Source organism: Dipodomys merriami, unplaced genomic scaffold (assembly GCF_024711535.1).
Source record: "Dipodomys merriami isolate MVZ:Mamm:240054 unplaced genomic scaffold, mDipMer1.0.p SCAF_4, whole genome shotgun sequence".
Lineage (NCBI taxonomy): Eukaryota > Metazoa > Chordata > Mammalia > Rodentia > Heteromyidae > Dipodomys > Dipodomys merriami.
In genome coordinates, this window is record NW_027205603.1 from 79,113,827 (window position 1) to 79,133,961 (window position 20,135).

General features: G+C 40.4%; 2 protein-coding genes across 2 annotated transcripts in view; one reads left to right on the forward strand and one right to left on the reverse strand.

The window, feature by feature from the left end:
• Positions 1 to 12,243, reverse strand: part of Mrpl13 (mitochondrial ribosomal protein L13) — a 33,153-nt gene extending 20,910 nt beyond the window's left edge. Inside the window, exons 1-2 of the mRNA XM_069991835.1 lie at positions 12,167 to 12,243; positions 8,874 to 8,997 (exon numbers count right to left, since the gene is read on the reverse strand). Of these exons, the coding sequence (XP_069847936.1) occupies positions 8,874 to 8,997; positions 12,167 to 12,193 (151 nt within the window). The 5' untranslated portion in view covers positions 12,194 to 12,243. The remainder of the gene's footprint in view (positions 1 to 8,873; positions 8,998 to 12,166) is intronic.
• Positions 12,244 to 12,556: 313 nt separating this feature from the next.
• Mtbp (MDM2 binding protein) overlaps positions 12,557 to 20,135 on the forward strand; it is a 60,239-nt gene continuing 52,660 nt past the window's right edge. Inside the window, exons 1-5 of the mRNA XM_069991836.1 lie at positions 12,557 to 12,674; positions 13,672 to 13,752; positions 14,697 to 14,770; positions 14,852 to 15,003; positions 19,136 to 19,194. Coding sequence (XP_069847937.1) covers positions 12,557 to 12,674; positions 13,672 to 13,752; positions 14,697 to 14,770; positions 14,852 to 15,003; positions 19,136 to 19,194 — 484 coding nt within the window. The remainder of the gene's footprint in view (positions 12,675 to 13,671; positions 13,753 to 14,696; positions 14,771 to 14,851; positions 15,004 to 19,135; positions 19,195 to 20,135) is intronic.

The window sequence follows — 20,135 nt, forward strand, 5'->3', positions numbered from 1 at the left end:
ATTTGGAAAAACCTCAACATAGGAAGCTAAAAGAAATTTAATGAAGATGCCAATAACAACAATACATCTTTTAGAGGCAAATGATTATCCTATTCCATTCTTCACATTAATAACTCACTCTACCAAAATGGTTATATATTAATACTCTTAAAAACCTGAAATTTTATTTTATAAATAGAGAAAATGGAAACAGTATGTATATAGATGTTAAAAAAAGACAAATTGAAAACAAATGGTACATATTACAGTTGATTTTTATTTTCTTCAAAGGAAGAGAACAATGGAACATTTATGGCTTTATGCTTGCTTAACAACTGCTAAAGGCTTTTTCCAGCCATATTTAATGAATTTTTAACTGTCATTCTCCATTATGACTATAAATGTATTTGACAGAACAGATGACCTCAAAAATCAAAATATATGCATTGCATGAATTTCCTCTGGAAAAATACTGCTAAGTATGCTTGTGACTGTTCCTTTAAGAACAAACTAACAAGTCAGCAAGAAGTTTTTCTTGTAAATTACTACTCAGGACAAAAATCAGGTAATCTGAAACATTTATTAAATGTATATTTTACGAGGGAAAACTTCAAAAGATTCTAGAAGTGTATTTAAGAAAAAATGCTGCTAAAAATAAGAAGTATAAGTAAGTACAGTATATAAACTCTGAAGATTACATAGTAGAATTTCATGCAGACTGAAATCAAACAGCAAAATGTTCTGAGAGACCATATTCCACATGGACAAGGAAGTGTGATTTCATCAATAGAAGACAGAACACAATGGTTTGAAGGAAAGATCTGAAAAGCTTGCTGTCAGTAGACTCAAAAGGAAAGGCTTCTATTATTTGGCTAAAGAAATGTTGTTCCTCTTCCTTTCCCTAATTCAGATAAACACATATTCAACACCAGGGAACCAAAATCAAATCCAGTGACAACAGGGGGAGGAACATACAAAAGAAACAAGAAATCACACAGCACATTAAAAACAACAACAACAAAGAAAAACCTCTTGTGTCCATGTCTTGGAGTTCATTTCACTTAGCATCATCTTTTATGTTCATATGTATGTACCTATTGAGCTATTTCTGCTCATCTGCTAAGATTATCCTAGATATTTACTATTGTATATATGTTTATCTGAATTAGGGAAGGAAGGGGAACAACAGAATGCTATGACAAAGGACAAGGGGAAACCAATGTGACAACGATATTCACAAGACAGTATGTTGGAAATGATCTGTACAAATGGGGGGAGGGAAAGTAGGAGAAAAATGAGGGAAGGGGTAACAAGTTTGACAAGAAATGTACTTATTATCTTACTTATACAACTGTAACCCCTTTGCACACCACCTTGACCAAAAAAAAAAAAAAATGGCAAAGTGACATGGTGGGTTCCTAAGGCAAGTGTTTATGTAGATACTCAGAGCAGATCTATTCCTGTGTTTTGGCTCATCTACTCCCATATGAAAGGACTTATTTTTTCCCCCTCAAATTTGCCTGGGAGGGAAGAAGGTAACATTGACTTCTATGGACAAGGTACTAAGTGAGGCATTTCTCATCACTTACTGGAATTCTCACAATGATCATCTCCCTCGTTCCCCTGCCCTGCCTTTCACCATCTTCCACCACTACCAGGATTTGAACTTTGAACTTGGACCTTTGAACTTGGAGCTTATATTGGCTTGCTTGCTTGGATGGTGCTTTACAATTGAGCCACTGGCTTTGGAGATGGAGTCTCAAGCTGGCTTCAAATCTTGATCCTGAGATCTCAACTGAGTAGCTATGATCATAAGTGTAAGCCACCTAGCTCTAGTTACAACTATCTTACTAGTCTGCTTTCTCTACCTCTACTCTTTAGGATATAGAGCCATATCCCCATTTCCCGGGGGTCGGGGGTGGGGGGTTAGGAAACTGGAAATAAGAGTCTCATGGACTTTCCCCACTATGCTGGCTTTTACCCGATCCTTAGATCACAGCTTCCTGAGTAACTAGGATCATAGGCATGAGCCACTAGTATCCAAGCTTTCTCTACCTTCACTCGTCTCCACTTTTATATTTTAATGAGCAAAATGAGTCCAAGGTTAAACTTCTTGTCTAAGATTGCATGGCTTATAAGTGGCAAACTTAAAAATTTTAAACCCACACTAATGACTTAAAAACAAATTTTACCCTTTCACTACAGCCAAGATGGCATGCAAACAGTATTGCTTCTCACTAATGGTCAGGCACTCTTTCTGGTAACCTAGACACACTTTATTGTTTGTCTAGGTTAACTGCCAACTTTGTACTTTTCCATATCACCATGTACCAATTGCTCCTGAGGTATTGGAAAGGGTAATTTTTTTTTTAAACAAGTTCCTTTATGTGAGGTAAGCCATATCACTTGCTATTCCTAGATGTTATTCTAGGATCTCTATTTAATTTCACTAGGAATGCCTGCATGATGTAGCTTCACTTGTATCCATATATTGGAACTGTGAGTTTCAACATACATATCAGTTATATCTTTCCAATATAAAAATCAACTTCCTCAATTCTACAAATATGAGTAAATTTATCTTTGGATTAGAATACTTTGTTTTAGCAAGGTTTTTTTTTTTTTTTTTTTTTTTTTTTGGGTCCGGTCATGGGGTCTGAATTCTGGGCCTGGGCACTGTCCCTCAGCTCTGCAGCTCAAGGCTAGCGCTCTACCACTTGAGCCACAGTGCCACTTCTGGCTTTTTTTCTTTTTGCTTATGTGGTGCTGAAGAATCGAACCCAGGGCCTCATGCATGCAAGGCGAGCGCTCTACCACTGAGCCACCTTCCCAGATCCATAGCAAGGTATTTGTATGATGTTACTTCCTACTTAAAATTAGATCCTTCCAGGATGGGAAGCCTTTTTCTGCCAAAGGCCATTTGGATATTTGTATCTTTAGGGCCATATAAAATTATCAAAATGGATAGAGGGGTTGCAGGTAGCAATGAGAAACATTGTGTGCTGTCCTTTCAAAGAGCAAATGATTTCGCCAGCAGTATAAGGGGCTGGTGTGTTGTGTATGGGTAGGGCCATATAAGGCTAGACGTGGAAGGAATGAACAGACAAGCCTCAAGGACATGTGTGCATGCTTGCATGGGAACATGTATGTGTAGAATATGGGAGATCACCAGAAATGTATGCGAATGTGTGTGCATGTGTATTACACAGAAATCACAGGAAAATGCATGGGAGCACGCACATGTGGCGATCATAGGAAAATGCTTCAAGGGAAGGGTTTTGGGGGCTTTATAAGGGCTTGATATTCCCTACTCCTGTCTTTTATAATGAGTAGTATATAATGGCTAGTACTGTAACAATACTAATAGCAAAAGTGTTAGTCTCAAATTCTCCCCAAATCTACTTCATGATTCTTTTTCATTGATGAATAATCCACTCACTTTTTATTATATACTTACTAATGTCAAATACTGGTCTTGCTACTGGGAATATAGTAATGAAGATCACTTAATTCCTTGTTCCACATAGAGGCAGTTGGACAATAAAGAACCAATAAAATAAATAAATAGAAAACATGCCAGGAGGTGGTAAAGTTAGGGAAATAAAGAATAATGGGGGTGAAGATATTATGAGTTGGTATAGTGTTTTTTTCATCAAGTTTTCATTTCTTTGGAATAAATTTCTAAGAGTGCAACTGTTATACTATATAGTAAACACATGTTTAGTTTTTTTGTTTGTTTGTCAGTTGTGGGTCTTGAACTCTGGGCTTTGGCACTGTCCCTGAGCTCTTCAACTCAAGGCGAGTGCTCTGCCGCTTGAGCCATAGCGCCACTTCTGGCTTTCTAGTGCTTTATTGGAGATAAAAGCTCACGGACTTTCATGCCCAGGCTGGTTTTGAACTGTGATCCTCAGGTCTCAGCCTCCTGAGTAGCTAGGATTACAGGCGTGAGCCACCCAGCTCATGTTTAGTTTTATGGGAAACTGCTACCATTTTTTCCAGTGTCTGTATCATTTTACATTTCTACTGCATTAGATGAAGAATCCAGTTCTCTGCCTTCTCTTTTTTTTTTTTGCTTATGTGGTGCTGAGGAATTGAACCCAGGGCCTCAGGTATGCAAGGCAAGCGCTCTACCACTGAGCCACCTTCCTAGCCCCTCTGCCTTCTCATCAGCATTCACTACTACTGTTTTTTATTTCAGCTATTCTGCTGAAATTTTACTGTGGCTTAAATTTGCATTTCCCTAAGGCTTATGTCAGACATCTCTTCATGTATTTTGCCCATTTTCAAATTAAACTATGGAGTTTTTTTTCTGGTAAATTTCAACAGACATCTTTATTCATTCTAGACACAAGTGTTTTGTTGATTACATGGTTTACAAAAATTTTCTCCCAGTCTGTATCTTGCCTTTTCATTACTTTCAGAGTCAAGTCCTTCCTTAGAAGCTCTTTTCTTAGCACAGTGGTTTTCACACTGTACTTGAAAGTCTTAGGGTCCTTAGAAAGTAACATGGCGAGAGGGGGCAGGGTCTTCTCTCTCCTTCAAATAGTGCAGTATTGCTTTTAGAAACTTAAAAGATTTGATGTCAGAAATGTTTGAAAAATAGCTATTCCAAATGAGTGATAACTAAGTTTGGCTTTGGACTTTATGCTCATTTCCAGTTTTGGAAGGATAGACATTCAAATACTCATTTTACCATAATTTTTGGCATCCCTACCTTGTATATAACTACTCCGACAGTGATATGTAGGTTATCGTAAAACCTTAGTGCAAAGATTTACTGTCATAATACCAAAGCATGTTGTTAAGACTCAATGCTGATTTTCAAAATTCACTTCCAAAAGAATTAAGTATTCTAGATACAATCTTAAGCAAAAATGGAAACAAAAACAAAAAACTCCATCAGTGCTTTATAGAATCATACTCTAGGAATAAGGTATAAAATAAACATGCAGTTTACACTGCAAAGTTAAAATGATCTGACAGTCGCCTTTTCCAACAGACTGAACCTAGCTAAACAGTAAGGGAGACTAGTTAGGCAACTTTATAAAAGGTATACACAAACCCAGAAGGCAGAATGCTGGATCAGATCATAAATCTGAACTTTTCTGAATTCTGATGTTTGCATTCATAACATTACCCTTTCAGAACTGCAACTTTTATTCCATTCCATGCAGATGAGGAAAATTGTCAGGTAATATAACGTTAAGGAAAAGTTCCCCTCCGTTTCTTTTAAATGTTCACATATTCTAATGAGCGAATCTGTTAGCAGAAGTGGAGTCTGCTTGAAGAGCAAGTCACAGTCCACAAATTACCACCTGCTTTCTTTTGATTTAATGGTAAGAAAAATTAAACACATTAAAAAAGTTTTGAAGTTTCAAATTTAGAAGGGCAATTCTAATTAAAAGTACAAGAGGATCTTTTTCTAATTTCCTATCATTTGCATGTTGATCCACATTTTCCATAAAAATTAACTTTGTAGGGGTCAGGGGTGAACAACAGTGACAAAGAGCTTGCTTGAAGAGTTTAATCCTTGGTTACCTGCCCCTTCCCCCCATACCACATGATGGAAAAAAATAAAACAAAAACCTTTCTAAATGGACGCTTGATTTTCTTTTTTTTTTTTTTTTTAACACTTTACAAAGGTCTATTTGACAAATGAAGTTCAAATATAGATAATACATGCAGCTACATTATCAATCAATTTTTACAGGCATGGCTAGAAGTATGGCCACTTGTAATAATATTTTCCTGGGAAACTGTACATGAATTTTCAAATGAACATGTTCAGCAATTATGAGCTTGGTAAACTGATAAATGTTAGAAATAAACTCTGAGAAAACCATGTATTCAGAAACATGGAAATTGCTTCCAAGCCAAGGGATGTGGCCCAGTTTAAAATTTGATTGCAGTGACATCTTGTGGCCGTAGTTCTGCTGATGTAAGTTACACATTCAATATACTGAGAGAAAAAAAGGGATTCAGTCTTTAAATAGCAGCACAAGTATGTTTATCACAGCATTAGTGACCATAGCTAAGATATGGAACCAACTCAGATGCCCCTCAGTAGATGAATGGATCAAGAAAATGTGGTATATATATATATAATGGAATTCTATGCCTTCATTAGAAAGAATGACATTGCCCCATTTGTCAGGAAATGGAAAGACTTGGAAAAAATTGTATTAAGTGAAGTAAGCCAGGACCAAAGAAACATAGGTTCCATGGTTTCCCTTATTTGCAATAACTAGTGTAAGTCTGGGACAAGCAGAAAAGATCAAAAGCTATGTACATATGACCATATAAGATGATGTTACGTGAAATGAACCCCAAGATAGGGACACAGTGGTTTTTTTCTTTCTTGCTATTGTTTTTAATGTATTTACAATGTATTATGTCATTTTTTTTGTTTCTCTTGTATGTTCTTCCCCCATGGTATAACCCCTGTTTTCATTGTATTTGATGTTGGTGCCATGTATCTTATATATACATTTTTCTAATTTGGGGAGGGGAAGGGAAATAATAAATGCTGAAATAAGGATACAGGCTGACCCATTGTAACAATGAGATGTACAAGACACTATGTTGAAAACAAACTTTACAACTTGGGTGGGGAGGAATTGGGGAGGTGGAGAGGGAAGGGATGGTAGGGGGAAAACAAAGGAGGAGGTAAAAATGCTCGATAGGAAATGTTCTCATTACCTTACTCATTTAACTGTAACACTTCCAACAACAAAGAAAAACCTCTTGTGTCCATGACTTGGAGTTCATTTTGCTAAGCATCATCTACATGGTTATTATATACATGTGATTTCTTGTTCCTTTTGTACGTTCTTCACCCTGTGGTATATAGCCTGTTGTCTCTGTATTTGATTTTGGTGCCCTGGTATTGTATATACATTTGTCTGAATTAGGGAAGGGAAAGGGAACCAATGCAACAGTGATATTCACAAGACAAAATGTTGGAAATGATCTGTACAACTTGGGGGGGTGGGTTGGGGGAAAAGAAAAAATAGGAGAAAAGTGAGGGAAGGGGTAACAAGTTTGACAAGAAATGTACTTATTACCTTACTTATGTAACTGTAACCTCTCTGTACATCACCTTGACAATACAAAAAAAAGAGTAAAACTGACCAAAAAAAAAAAAAGCACAAAAATCCTGCCAATTTTCTAGTTTCATGATAAAACTATTTTCTATGATTGGAAAGGATGTTCTGACAGGTGGCTATACTAGTGCTTTTAGTGGTCTAGCAGAATGCATATTCATTAGTATTTAGTGAGTGGTAAATTGGAAGGAAGCAGAATTTTAATTGAATGGGTAGATGATAAACGATAACTGCTCTACTTAGAGAAGGAAATTAGGTGATTATTACTAGTTCCACTTTCTCTCAAATTTTATATTAGTGTTCCTATGAAGACAAACTAGAGAAATACCTTTCTTACTACTTGCTGATACTATTCCTGAGGAAAAGCAGCCAGTGTGACTCAATCATCCTCAAGTGGACTGTGATGCTCTACCTTCTTGCTACACCTTTCACATTATGCCACTTTTGGTCTATTCAGTGTCGTATTTCCAAAATTATGTATTTGTTAGTGAAATCATTGTTTGCAATGGGTGTAGGTCTTCAAAATCATCTGGTATATAACAGACATATACGCTCCTCCTAACTACCGGAGGCCTTCTGCTTCTACTGATAACTATATGGCTACTGACTGACTGATAAAAATATAGCGACTAGAGGCTTAAAGGAATTTAACCCCGAATTTCTCCTAGAAGCAATGGTTCAGGGTTCACTAATTCAGTGTTCATGATGACCTTATAGAACATGACTCTCAGGAATAACAAGAGTTGGCTATACTTATAAAACATCTGTTTGATAGAGTCATGGCACAAACTATTTCTCAGAAGCATGTATTATTGTAGTAAATACTTGAAAGACAAAGCTTGATTTAACAAAACCTTTGGATTTGTAATCTATAGAGATATTTAGTGTACTGGCTTAATGTTATTGAACCACTCATTAAGTGGAGGAACAGATTAGAAGAGCTAGTTTGACATTTAGTGGACTAAACAAACAAACTCAAGTATGACAACATCTAGTGTTACTGAGGAGGAACATCTAGTGTTACTTTTAATATGCTGTTGGTGGGAGAAGATGAGTTTAAAGACTGAATAGCTTCTCATGCACCACTGATTATTGTGCCATGTCTGCATTTTGGAAAACCTTTTTGAGGTGTGTACTGAGAGAAAGGTACAAGAATATTGGTAATTTGTAATGGGGGGAGGCAAGGATAAACAACCAAATGTCATATATATTAATCACCTTTATTAATCATTATTAATAATTATCATTAGCTACTAGTAACTCTATACAGACACATGCATACTTTTATATGTTTAGTACACCTCTAACTAAAAAGGAAGGCAAAAACACAATCAGTTGTAGCAAATGCTATTGATAGGAAAAGGGAGGTGAGGGTTGAGAACTGACCTATGGACCTGGTAATGAAGTACCTCACTATCCAAAGTCAAGTAGAACTCCCTACTCTTCTAGAATGAAAACAAACTCTTCTGTTTTAGAAAAAGCATACAGAAAAAGCAAATCTGTTCATCTGAAACAGTGAAATGTAACCTTTCATACCTAGGTAGCTTTCTATAGAGTTCTGGGAAAGGATTGTTAGAAATAGCATGATTACTTTTCTTATTTTCAAAGGCTCTCTACTTACATGCATGCCATCATGTGTACCAATATGTAAAACAAGAGCATGTTTGATTTGCTATTGTTAATTTCTACATGTAGGAAAATGTCATAATAAAACCCAATAAAGCAATAAAAAAATTCCATCTTGGGCTAAAAAACTATGCATGCTAATGACAGGTGTAAAATGGTACTCACTCAGTTGATGGTACATAGGTTTATGTAATCCCTGAAGTTTTACCGATGCTACAGCAGCCAGTTTGCCAGGAGGCTGCATTTTCCCATCTAAAAGATACCATATTCGAGCAAAAGTGGCCCATTGCTGGAAAACAAAGAACAAAATGAATAAAATTGAAATATTTAAATGTATTACTGTAGCCCATCATCTGTACACTTACTTTTAATAGTTACTCTGAAAAAGAGACTATCACTAAAATTTTTTGTGATTATTTCTATTTTTTTGTAAACAGAGGCTGTTTTCTTTTGGTAGGTCTGTTATACTGACAGTATGACCATTATTCTGGAGTGTTCCTGAAGACAATTCAGGAACTGAGTTCTAGGAGTTAGTCTGAAGTTGACCAAACTTAAATTTTAAATGACCTCTTATGAAACTATCTTTAGGTTGCTTCAAATATAGAACATTGTATTTAGTATTTATCTGAACTCTAATAAATACCAACCCTAGCAAGATCTAGACTGGACGCTTCTATTAAGTAGCTCCACAAGAGGTGAAATAATGGTTTTATTTATTACAAACTTCACACATAAGCAAAAAGTAAGTTTCACCCATCTAATTTAGTACTCACTTTGATACTTTTATTGAAAAAAATACTTCCATAAAAATACAATGAGCTGCCACAATGTCAAATTACTACAACATTACTACAACATTTACTACAAAAAAAATGTCTGATCTCACTTCCTGTATTTCCCTTGTCACAGGTAGAACAAACAAACTTGACGGAAGTATCCTTTAAGTGGCACTGGGCCAAGTCATTTTGGGCAAACAAATCCAAAACGTACTCCTACTCTTCCTCTAGAAACCTGCTTCACCCCTATAATATGCTCTCCCATCAGTCCAAATTAAAACAAAAACACAACCTAAAGCAAACCCGTGTTTGCTTTATGTAGATCAACACTAAGTCCGTTAAGGCAGCCTACTGGTTTCCGCCTCAAAAATACCTGATCACTTTCCAACAGTCCTGGGTACTGCCCTTCTGACATGTTCCTTCACATGTCAGCCCCCTCTCCGTCCCCCTCCCCTGACCTCTGTCCCCTATTTTACTAAGGAAAAAAAAATCCCCTATTCTTCCAATAGTTGTTTCCAACGTCCAAAGCGATTCGCTTTGGTTTTTCCACCTTCTCTCCTAATACTCTTTCCCAGGGGGAACCACCATGAAAAGAACTGAATGAAAAGAGCAGGGACACGTTCCAAGAGAGGGGAGGGGAGAGGAGAGAGGAGAGGGGAGAGGAGAGGAGAGGAGAGGAGAGAGGGGAGAGAGAGGGGGAGGGGAGAAGAGAGGGGAGAGTAGAGGGGAAAGGGGAGGGGAGGGGAGATGGGAGGGGAGGGGAGAAGAGAGGGGAGGGGGGAGGAGAGAGGAGAGGGGAGAGGAGAGAGGGGAGAGGAGGGGGGAGGAGAGGGAAGAGGGGAGAGGAGAGGGGAGGAGAGAGGGGAGAGGAGAAGGGAGAGGAGAGAAGGAGGGGAGGGGAGAGGAGAGGGGAAAGGGGACAGGAGAGGGGAGGGGAGAGGAGAGGGGAGGGGAGAAGAGAAGGGAGGGGAGAGGAGAGGGGAGATGGGAGGGGAGAGGAGGGGAGAGGGGAGAGGAGAGGAGAGAAGGAGGGGAGGGGAGAGGAGAGGGGAGGGGAGATAGGAGGGGAGAGGAGAGGAGAGGGGAGGGGAGAGGGGAGGAGAGGGGAGGAGAGATGGGAGGGGAGGGGAGAGGAGAGGGGAGGAGAGGGGAGGGGAGATGGGAGGGGAGGGGAGATGGGAGGGGAGGGGAGAGGGGAGGGGAGGGGAGAGGGGAGGGGAGGGGAGAGGGGAGAGGAGAGGGGAGGGGAGAGGAGAGGAGAGGAGAGGGGGGAGAGGGGAGGGGAGAAGAGAGGGGAGGGGAGAGGAGAGGGGAGGGGAGATGGGAGGGGAGAGGAGAAGAGAGGGGAGGGGAGAAGAGAGAGGGGAGAGGAGGGGGGAGGAGAGGGAAGAGGGGAGAGGAGAAGGGAGGAGAGAGGGGAGAGGAGAAGGGAGAGGAGAGAAGGAGGGGAGGGGAGAGGAGAGGGGAAAGGGGACAGGAGAGGGGAGGGGAGAGGAGAGGGGAGGGGAGAAGAGAAGGGAGGGGAGAGGAGAGGGGAGATGGGAGGGGAGAGGAGGGGAGAGGGGAGAGGAGAGGAGAGAAGGAGGAGAGGGGAGAGGAGAGGGGAGGGGAGATAGGAGGGGAGAGGAGAGGAGAGGGGAGGGGAGAGGGGAGGAGAGGGGAGGAGAGATGGGAGGGGAGGGGAGAGGAGAGGGGAGGAGAGGGGAGGAGAGGGGAGGGGAGATGGGAGGGGAGGGGAGATGGGAAGGGAGGGGAGAGGGGAGGGGAGGGGAGAGGGGAGAGGAGAGGAGAGGAGAGGGGAGGGGAGAGGGGAGAGGAGAGGAGAGGAGAGGGGGGGAGAGGGGAGGGGAGAAGAGAGGGGAGGGGAGAGGAGAGGGGAGGGGAGATGGGAGGGGAGAGAAGAGGAGAGGGGAAGGGAGAGGAGAGAAGGAGGAGAGGGGAGGGGAGAGGGGAGGGGAGAAGAGAGGGGAGGGGAGAGGAGAGGGGAGATGGGAGGGGAGAGGAGGGGAGAGGGGAGAGGAGAGGGGAGGGGAGAGGAGAGGAGAGGAGAGGGGAGGGGAGAGGAGAGGAGAGGAGAGGGGAGGGGAGAGGGGAGGGGAGAGGAGAGGGGAGAGGAGAGGGGAGGGGAGATGGGAGGGGAGAGGGGAGGGGAGATGGGAGGGGAGAGGGGAGGAGAGGGGAGGGGAGATGGGAGGGGAGAGGGGAGGAGAGGAGAGGGGAGATGGGAGGGGGGAGAGGAGAGGGGAGGGGAGGGGAGATGGGAGGGGGGAGAGGGGAGGGGATGGGAGGGGAGAGGAAAGGGGAGGGGAGAGGAGAGGGGAGGGGAGATGGGAGGGGAGAGGGGAGGAGAGGGGAGGGGAGATGGGAGGGGAGAGGGGAGGAGAGGAGAGGGGAGATGGGAGGGGGGAGAGGAGAGGGGAGGGGAGGGGAGATGGGAGGGGAGGGGAGATGGGAGGGGGGAGAGGGGAGGGGATGGGAGGGGAGAGGAAAGGGGAGGGGAGAGGAGAGGGGAGGGGAGATGGGAGGGGAGGGGAGGGGAGGGGAGAGGAGAGGCACCCCTAGGCCACCGTTTGCTGACGGTCACCTGTACGCGGCCCGCTTCCCCTCGGGCTCGGCGGAGCCGCCAGCAAGGCGCCCGCCTCCCGTCAGTGAAACCACCAAGCCACGAGAGCCCGAGCTCACCTGGTGCGCCCTGGAGAAACTCGACATGTCGGTCTCGCCGCCGGCAGGACAGGACCGTGTGTTTCCGGAAGTCCAGCCATGTGTCACCCATTTTGGAGGCCGGACAGGAAACGCCTAGGCGGAACACAACAGTTCCTAGTGTGTCACGTTCTCGCCGATTCGCCTCCTTTCCCGGGCTCCCTTAGCGTCTTTCTGCGGTTCGGTTAGCAATGTCCTCGTGGGAGGGGAAAAAGACTGTAGTTAGGCAGAGTATCAGCCTCTCGTGTAAGCCCGGAAAGTTCGTGGGGAACCGACGTGGAGCTGGGGGCGGGGGAACCATTTCCAGAGGCTCTAGGCGGAAGGAGACCGGAAGTGGCCGGAGCGCGGCTGTTTTTGAGAGCCGCGGGGAAGATGGATCGGTACCTGCTGCTGGTCATCTGGGGGGAGGGAAAGCTTCCCTGGGCCGCCTCTGGGCCGACCGAGCGGGCACCGGAGGAGCCTTCGGGGGAGGGATTCGAGAAGCCGCCAGGTCAGTGCGGGGCGAGGGCTGGGAACGAGAAAAGGCGGGAACTGCTGGGGTCCGGGGCCAGGTCCCTGGAGGGGGCCGCGGGTCGGAGGTCTCAGGCCGCCGTGACGCTCTTTGGGGGACACCTCCTAGGAGCTGAGAAACAGTCCCCGCGGGAAAATGGTCCCGGATGTGTGGGTAAGAGATCCCCAAAGCTGGTATCGACCTTAAAAAAATTAACATCGAGACTCTCCTGTGCCTTCTTACACGGAATTGCTGGTCCTGGGGCTTGAACTCGGGGCCTAGGCTCTGGCATTGAGCTTTTTGGATCAAGGCATTGCTCTACCACGTCAACTACCACTTGAGCTACACTTCGGCTTTTGTTTCCTTTTTCCTTTTTGGTGGTTAATTGGAGTGGAGGGTCTCGTGGACTGCCCTGCCCAGGTTGGCATGGAACTGTGATCCTCAGATCTCAGCCTCCCGAGTAACTAGGCTCTCCCCAGTAACCAGGATTATAGGCATGAGCCACGTGCCGGGCGTAAATTTAATATTTATGTTTCCTGAGTTCCAAAGGCAGATAATACAGAAAGGAGCAAGATACATAAGGGTCTTGCTGGCCAAGACTTTACATTTTCATAAGAGTCATCTAAGTTAAAAAATACATTTAAAAGATTTTAATTGATATTGAGCATCTTTCAGGAGCTAGACTGTTTGCCTTTTATCTTATTTTGATCAAGCAAGCACTTGGGGGAGGAAATGTATGTGGTTGAAAGTTTCCTTGTTTTTTTGGGGGGGGTGGGAATTTTCATGTCTGCTAATTGGATAACATACAAATCAGGAAATTTTGATATGATAAAGTGAATCAGAAAAAAAGTCTAGGTTTGTTATGACTTATTATATAAATGCTCCAATAGTGCTCCAATAGATCGTGGTCTTAAGAATCTAAGATGGTGAAACTGGAACAGGCTTAGATTATGTAACTCTTACAACCTATTGAGTTAGACTGTCTTCACTCTTCCAGACTTTACTGCAGCAAGTATTTATCATCTCCTGAAAAAAAGCATTAGTGCTTCCATCAATCCAGATGACATTACTTTTCCTGGTAAGTATCATGTAAGGGCTTCTATAGCATGGCATTTGAATTGGACATTAATTAATTTGATCACTGATGAGTATAAGAAATACATGCACACCGATATTGAGTTTTATTCTCTTAATGAAATTTTCTTGTTCATCTTTATAGATGACAAGAAACTATGACATAGAAGGGTTGTATCTTGAGTATGAACACATGAACACTACTGTACTGACTGACCTCCTTCCCCGCGTGTTTTTGTCCTCTCACTGATTCTCTTAAAATTAAAAAAAAAACCTTTGTGATTGTTAAACACAGCAGACTTATCTTGTTGCTCATCTGTTTTGACTTTTTGAAGCATTTCACTTTGTAATGGTTATCTGTTAACATTAAGTAACATTTCTAGTGAAATTTCTATTGTCATTTTATGACTTCATCTAATTATTTGATAGTTACCTTCCCTTTCGCTTTTTTTCATGGTTTCTATCTGAACATGTCCCTTAAATGCTCAGAAATAGAAATGTCAAAACAGATCAAACCTAAAGCTGAAGGAAATTTCTGTATATGGCAGGAGAGCCTGAACATTTGGATAACTTTGTATTTCTTGTGACTGTGTAACTGCCTCCTCTTTTCTTTCATTAACAAACGTTTTGTTGCTCAGTCAGTGATCACCATTGGTAAATGATTTGTACTGTGTATGTGCTGCTCTAGCCTGTCTGTCAAGATCTGGAAGTACTTTTAGTAAGTTCTTACCACATAAGACACTTAAGTGTTACCACCTAAGTGTTGGTTACAATTATGATCTTTAGGCAGATTGTTCTGTTTGAATTTTTAGGAGAGATTTTATTAAGGTACATACACATACATATGGATTACAGAACTATAGCATATATTTCAAAGTTACATAATTCTCAAATGTCTATGACACCTGCTGATTCAAGAACTTTCTTCTTTCTGATTTTATCTTCAAGCCTGTTCAGTCGGTGGTGTACCCAGTGCCAGGAAGTGGTTCTTTGCAGTGCAGGCCATATGTGGATTGTATCAGGTAATGGTTACTAGTCAATACATTTTCTACTTTATAGATTAACGCAAACCCATTTTTAAAAGTCATCTTTTGATGTGTTAGTTTTGTAGTTCTGATTGGGAGGAGATCCATTTTGATGCAGAAAAAGATACTATTGAAGAAGTTCTTCAAACAAACATCGAGGAATGTTTGAGTGCTGTTGAGTGCTTTGAAGAAGAAGATAGTAGCAGCAGAGAATCCATATCCTTGGCTGAGTATGCTTGTCTAATTTTGGACAGTTATTTTAAGCCTAATATTTTAGCAACTCTTTCTTTAGGTATTTAACATTGGACAATTATTTTAAGCTCAATATTTTAGCAACTATAGTAAGGGAATTTTCTTAATGAGCTGAAAGTTTTTTTTTTTTAATTTTATTTTATTTTATTTGAGAACATACTGTACAGAGGGTTTACAATTACATGGGCAGGATAATGCATACATTTCTTACCAAGCATTGCAGCCTCCTCCTTTGTTTACCCTACACCTCCCTTCCCAGCCTCCCCCCTCCCCCCCACCCAATCATACCCCCCCTCCCCCCTCACACCGACATTGTAAAGCTGGTTTTGACATGACATTTTGTACTTCTCATTGTTGCAACAGGTCCACCTGAATCCTTAAACGACTTGTTTGTTCCCATCTCCTCCACATGTTATACTGACATCAAATATAGTGAAAGCGGGGGTTACACTGTGGGGGAGGGACATACAAAGCAAGAAAGAAATAATCTTATAAATACGTTAGAAACACATGCATGAAAGAAACGAAAACATTAAAATACATATTTAAGGGTTCATTTTCCTAACATCACATTATCTGACCTTTTCCGCTTGACTCATACCTATACTAGATATTGCCAATAAGGGACACCATGGAACCTATGTTTCTTTGGGCCTGGCTTACTTCACTTGATATAATTTTTTCCAAGCCTTTCCATTTCCTAACAAATGGGGCAATGTCATTCTTTCTGATGGAGGCATAAAATTCCATTGTGTATATATACCACATTTTCTTGATCCATTCATCTACTGAGGGGCATCTGGGTTGGTTCCATATCTTAAGCTATGGTAAATAATGCTGCAATAAACATAGTTGTGCTGGTAGCTTTAGTGTGGTTTTTTTTTGTAAACATTAGGGTAAATGCCCAAAAGTGGGATTGCTGGGTCATAGGGGAGTTCTATGTGAAGTCTTTTGAGGAACCTCCATACTGCTTTCCAAAGTGGTTGAACAAGTTTACATTCCCACCAACAATGAAGTAAGGTTCCTTTCTGTCCACATCCCCTCCAGTATCTGTTGTTGTTAGAGTTCTTGATTTTTGCCGTTCTAACTGGAGTGAGGTGATATCTCAATGTTGTTTTGATTTGCATATCTTTTATGGCTAGGGATGTTGAACATTTCTTCATGTGTCTATTGTCCATCCTTCTTTCTTCTTCAGAGAAGCTTCTCTTTAAGTCTTTCGCCCACTTATTTATTGGGCAGTTGTTTCTTTGAGGATTTGTTGTTGGGTGGTTTAATTTTTTGAGTTCCAAGTATATTTTAGATATGAGACCCTTGTCCGTTGTATGGCTAGTAAAGATCTTCTCCCAATCCATGGGCTTTCTATTGATCTTGCTAGCTATGTCCTTTGCCATGCAGAAGCTCTGCAATTTCATGCAATCCCATTTGTCCAACCTTTCTTTGATTTGTTGTGTTTCCGGGTCTCTATTCAGAAAATTTCGGCCTGAGCCAAGGAGACCTAGGGTTTCTCCTATTCCATCCTGTAATGTTTTCAGAGTGTCTGCTTTGACTCTGAAGTCTTTGATCCATTTGGAGTTGATTCTGGTGCAGGGTGATATATAAGGATCTAGCTTTAGTTTTCTACATGTAGTTAACCAATTTTGCCAGCACCATTTACTGAAGAGGCTGTCTTTCTTCCATTCTATTGTTTTAGCTCCCTTATCGAAGATTAGATGGCTATAGGTCTGTAGGTTCATTTCTGGGTTTTCAATTCTATTCCATTGGTCCTGAGGTCTGTTCTTATGCCAATACCAAGCTGTTTTGATTACTATGGCTTTATAGTAGAGTTTGAAATTTGGTATTGATATTCCTCCAGCAGTGTTCTTTCCATTGAGAAGCGTTTTTGCTATTCGGGGTCTTTTATTGTTCCATATGAATTTTTGGATTGCCTCTTCTATTTCCTTGAAGAATGAGGTTGGAATTTTGATAGGTATTGCGTTGAATTTGTAGATAGCCTTGGGAAGTATTGCCATTTTCACGATGTTAATCTTTCCAATCCAGGAGCATGGGAGGTTTTGCCATTTTTTAAGTTCTGTGTTGATTTCCTTTTTCAAGATTTTAAAGTTTTCATCATAGAGGTCCTTCACTTCTTTAGTTAATTCCTAGGTATTTTATTTTTTGTGGGGCTATTACAAATGGAGTTGCTTTCCTAATTTCAGCCACACTTTTCTCATTGTTGGCATATAGAAAAGCCATTGATTTTTGGGGGTTAATTTTATAACCTGCTACTTTGCCAAAGTTTTGAATCAGCTTGAGTAATTTGGGAGTGGAGTCTATGGGATTCTTTAAATACAAGATCATGTCATCTGCAAAGAGGGAGAGTTTTATTTCTTCTTTCCCTATTTGGATCCCCTTTATGTCTGCATCTTGTCTTATTGCTGTAGCTAGGCATTCTAATACTAGATTGAAGAGAAGTGGAGAGAGTGGGCATCCTTGTCTTGTTCCTGAGTTAAGAGGAAATGGCTTTAGTTTTTCACCATTGAGTATAATGCTGGCTGTAGGTTTGTCATATACAGCCTTTATTGTATTGAGGAATGTTCCATGGATTCCTAATTTTTAATGAGCTGAAAGTTTTTAACTTTTCATTTTGGAAGACATATCTGATAAAGTTCCTTAAATTGCAGAAATTGATCATTGAAAATATTCTGTCCTTTAGGCTTGCGTAATTGTAAGAATTACACAGAGAAAATTTTATGTACTTCACTGTCTTGAAGATAAATTCTCAGTTATTGTATTTTAAGAGCTTGACTAGAAAATCTTACTGTTAACAGATAATGTTCTTAAACATGTTTTCATTTTGCTATACAAGACTGAAATACTGTTTTTTTTTTTTCAGTTCTTACGTATGTGTGTTGTTTTTCAATTGTTATGTATCTTCAGTGTTCCAATCACTGTCTAAAACTCACACAGCGAGTTTTTGAGGCATCTAAACAGTTTAGGGTTAACTTTTAGGATTTTTGAATTGTGCTATACAGATGACGATCCAGGTGATAAGTTGTGATTATTCTTTTCTCTATAAAATACTCCTGTCTCTGACCACTTTGAGTTCTTCAAGTACTTTGAGTTTGTTTTAGTCTTCTTAATACAGTGTGACAAAAAACTGCCTTTGCTTTTAGTATGCATATATTGTAAAATACCTGTAAGGTCACAGGCTTTAAAGATTCTCTTTTCTCATATCTAGATCATATGTTTATATTTTATAATGAATGAAGAAATATTAGAACCAGGGAAAGAACACTGGGCCAGATGTTGGAACCATAGTCATCATTTCCATGATCTTAGGCTAGGCAATTAACTTCTCTAGTTCTTTATTTTCACATCCCTCAAGTGATAAGGCCCTCTCCTAAGTTGCCTTGATTTGATCTTTGTAGCTAGAATTACAGGCATAAGCTATCTGTGCCCAGCAAGAGCTTCTATTAATTCATGCTTTCCTGTCACTGTTAAAAGATAACAAATGCCAAAGTCAGTAAGTGAATTAATAATTATCTCCACAAGAGGGAGCCTGAAAACTAGAATTTAATAACATGCTTTCAACTTTTTTTAAAGGCAAAATTGGGTTAAATACCTTTATGCTATATGGCATTTTTTTTTTTGAGAAAAAAAATGTCATCCTGTAGATAAAACTGACAGGCTAAAGAACCTAAAAAGTACATTATAATCTTAGTAAGGACTATGAAATGTGATTCAGAGACACATACTGTCTTTTCCTAAATAGTTAGAGGTATCTTACTTCGATGGTTCAGAATGAAAATGTTTGGTGTATCATTCATATATAATATGCTAAGTATAATTTAGGAGTTTTTATTTCCTTCGTTGTTTATTACATTTGTTTTTTGTGTATGAAGGTAAGAACTTATCCCAGAATTCAAATCCTATCTTCCACACAGCATAATTATATGAGTTTAAGCAAGTTATTTAAAATGAGATATAGTAGCCTTCTATTAATAACCACATGGCTTTGTCATCAGGGTCAGTCAAAAAAAATGGTGAAGCTAACATACATTATTATTACCTATTGTGAAGATATGTATATGTATTGATTTCTTTTTCTCTACGTATTTCCTTTTATTTTAGACTATATGAAGAATCTGCAGAAAATTTACATCAGTTATCAGATAAGCTTCCTGCTCCCGGTAATTTATGAATGCTTTCAGTAGTTTGTGTCTTACCTTCCACTTTCTATGGGTGTGTGATGGATTTAGTATGTTCTGTAGACCACTAATCCTATAAACTCTGTGAGAAGGAGCTTTAACCTAGATGCTTTGTGTAGTGTTCTTTGGTGAGGCTAGTCTATTCATTATCAAATGGAATGTGGTGCAGTTAAAAAAAAAAGCTCTTTCCTCAGCATTTTTCAAATAGAACCCATTTTTCTTCCTGTAACAGAAAGCATACTTTGTGAAAGATTCTTAAAAGTGTTTTTTTTTGTCCTTAATCCTTCTTTATATTAATCAAGTACCTGTTACTTAAAATTTGGTAAAATTTGACTTTCATAAATTCTTTTACAGGGCTTTTGTTTTCCTGAATGTTTTCACAATTGAAAATTCACATTTTTTTTTCTTTCTTTAAATAGTATTAGGGTTTGAACTCAAGACCTTACACTAGGCAGGCATTCTATCACTTGGGAGCTATATCACCTCTCTGCCCTTCCCCTCCTTCTTTGTTTTGCTTTGCTTTAGGTTTTTTTTTTTGTTGTTTGTTTTTGTTTTTTTGAGGATCTCCCACTTTTTTCCAAGGGCAGGCCTTGAGTCATGATCTTCCTACTTACACCTCTTGCCTAGATGGATTATACAGATGCCCTACTAATATGTTGAGATGGAGCCTTGGTAATTTTTTGTTTTGCCCATGCTGGCCTGGAACCAATAGCCTTTTGATCTCCTCTTCCCAAGTAACTGAAATTATAGGTGTGAGTCACTATGTCCAGGTTGATGGCCATCTATTAAGTAGAAGTTTGTTGTTTCTATTGTATGTCATATATTTTACTAGGAACCAGATTTATAATGGTGAGTATAGATGACTATTATAATCTTATATCTCACACACAATGTAATCTTTGTTAGGGAAATATATGTAAGGC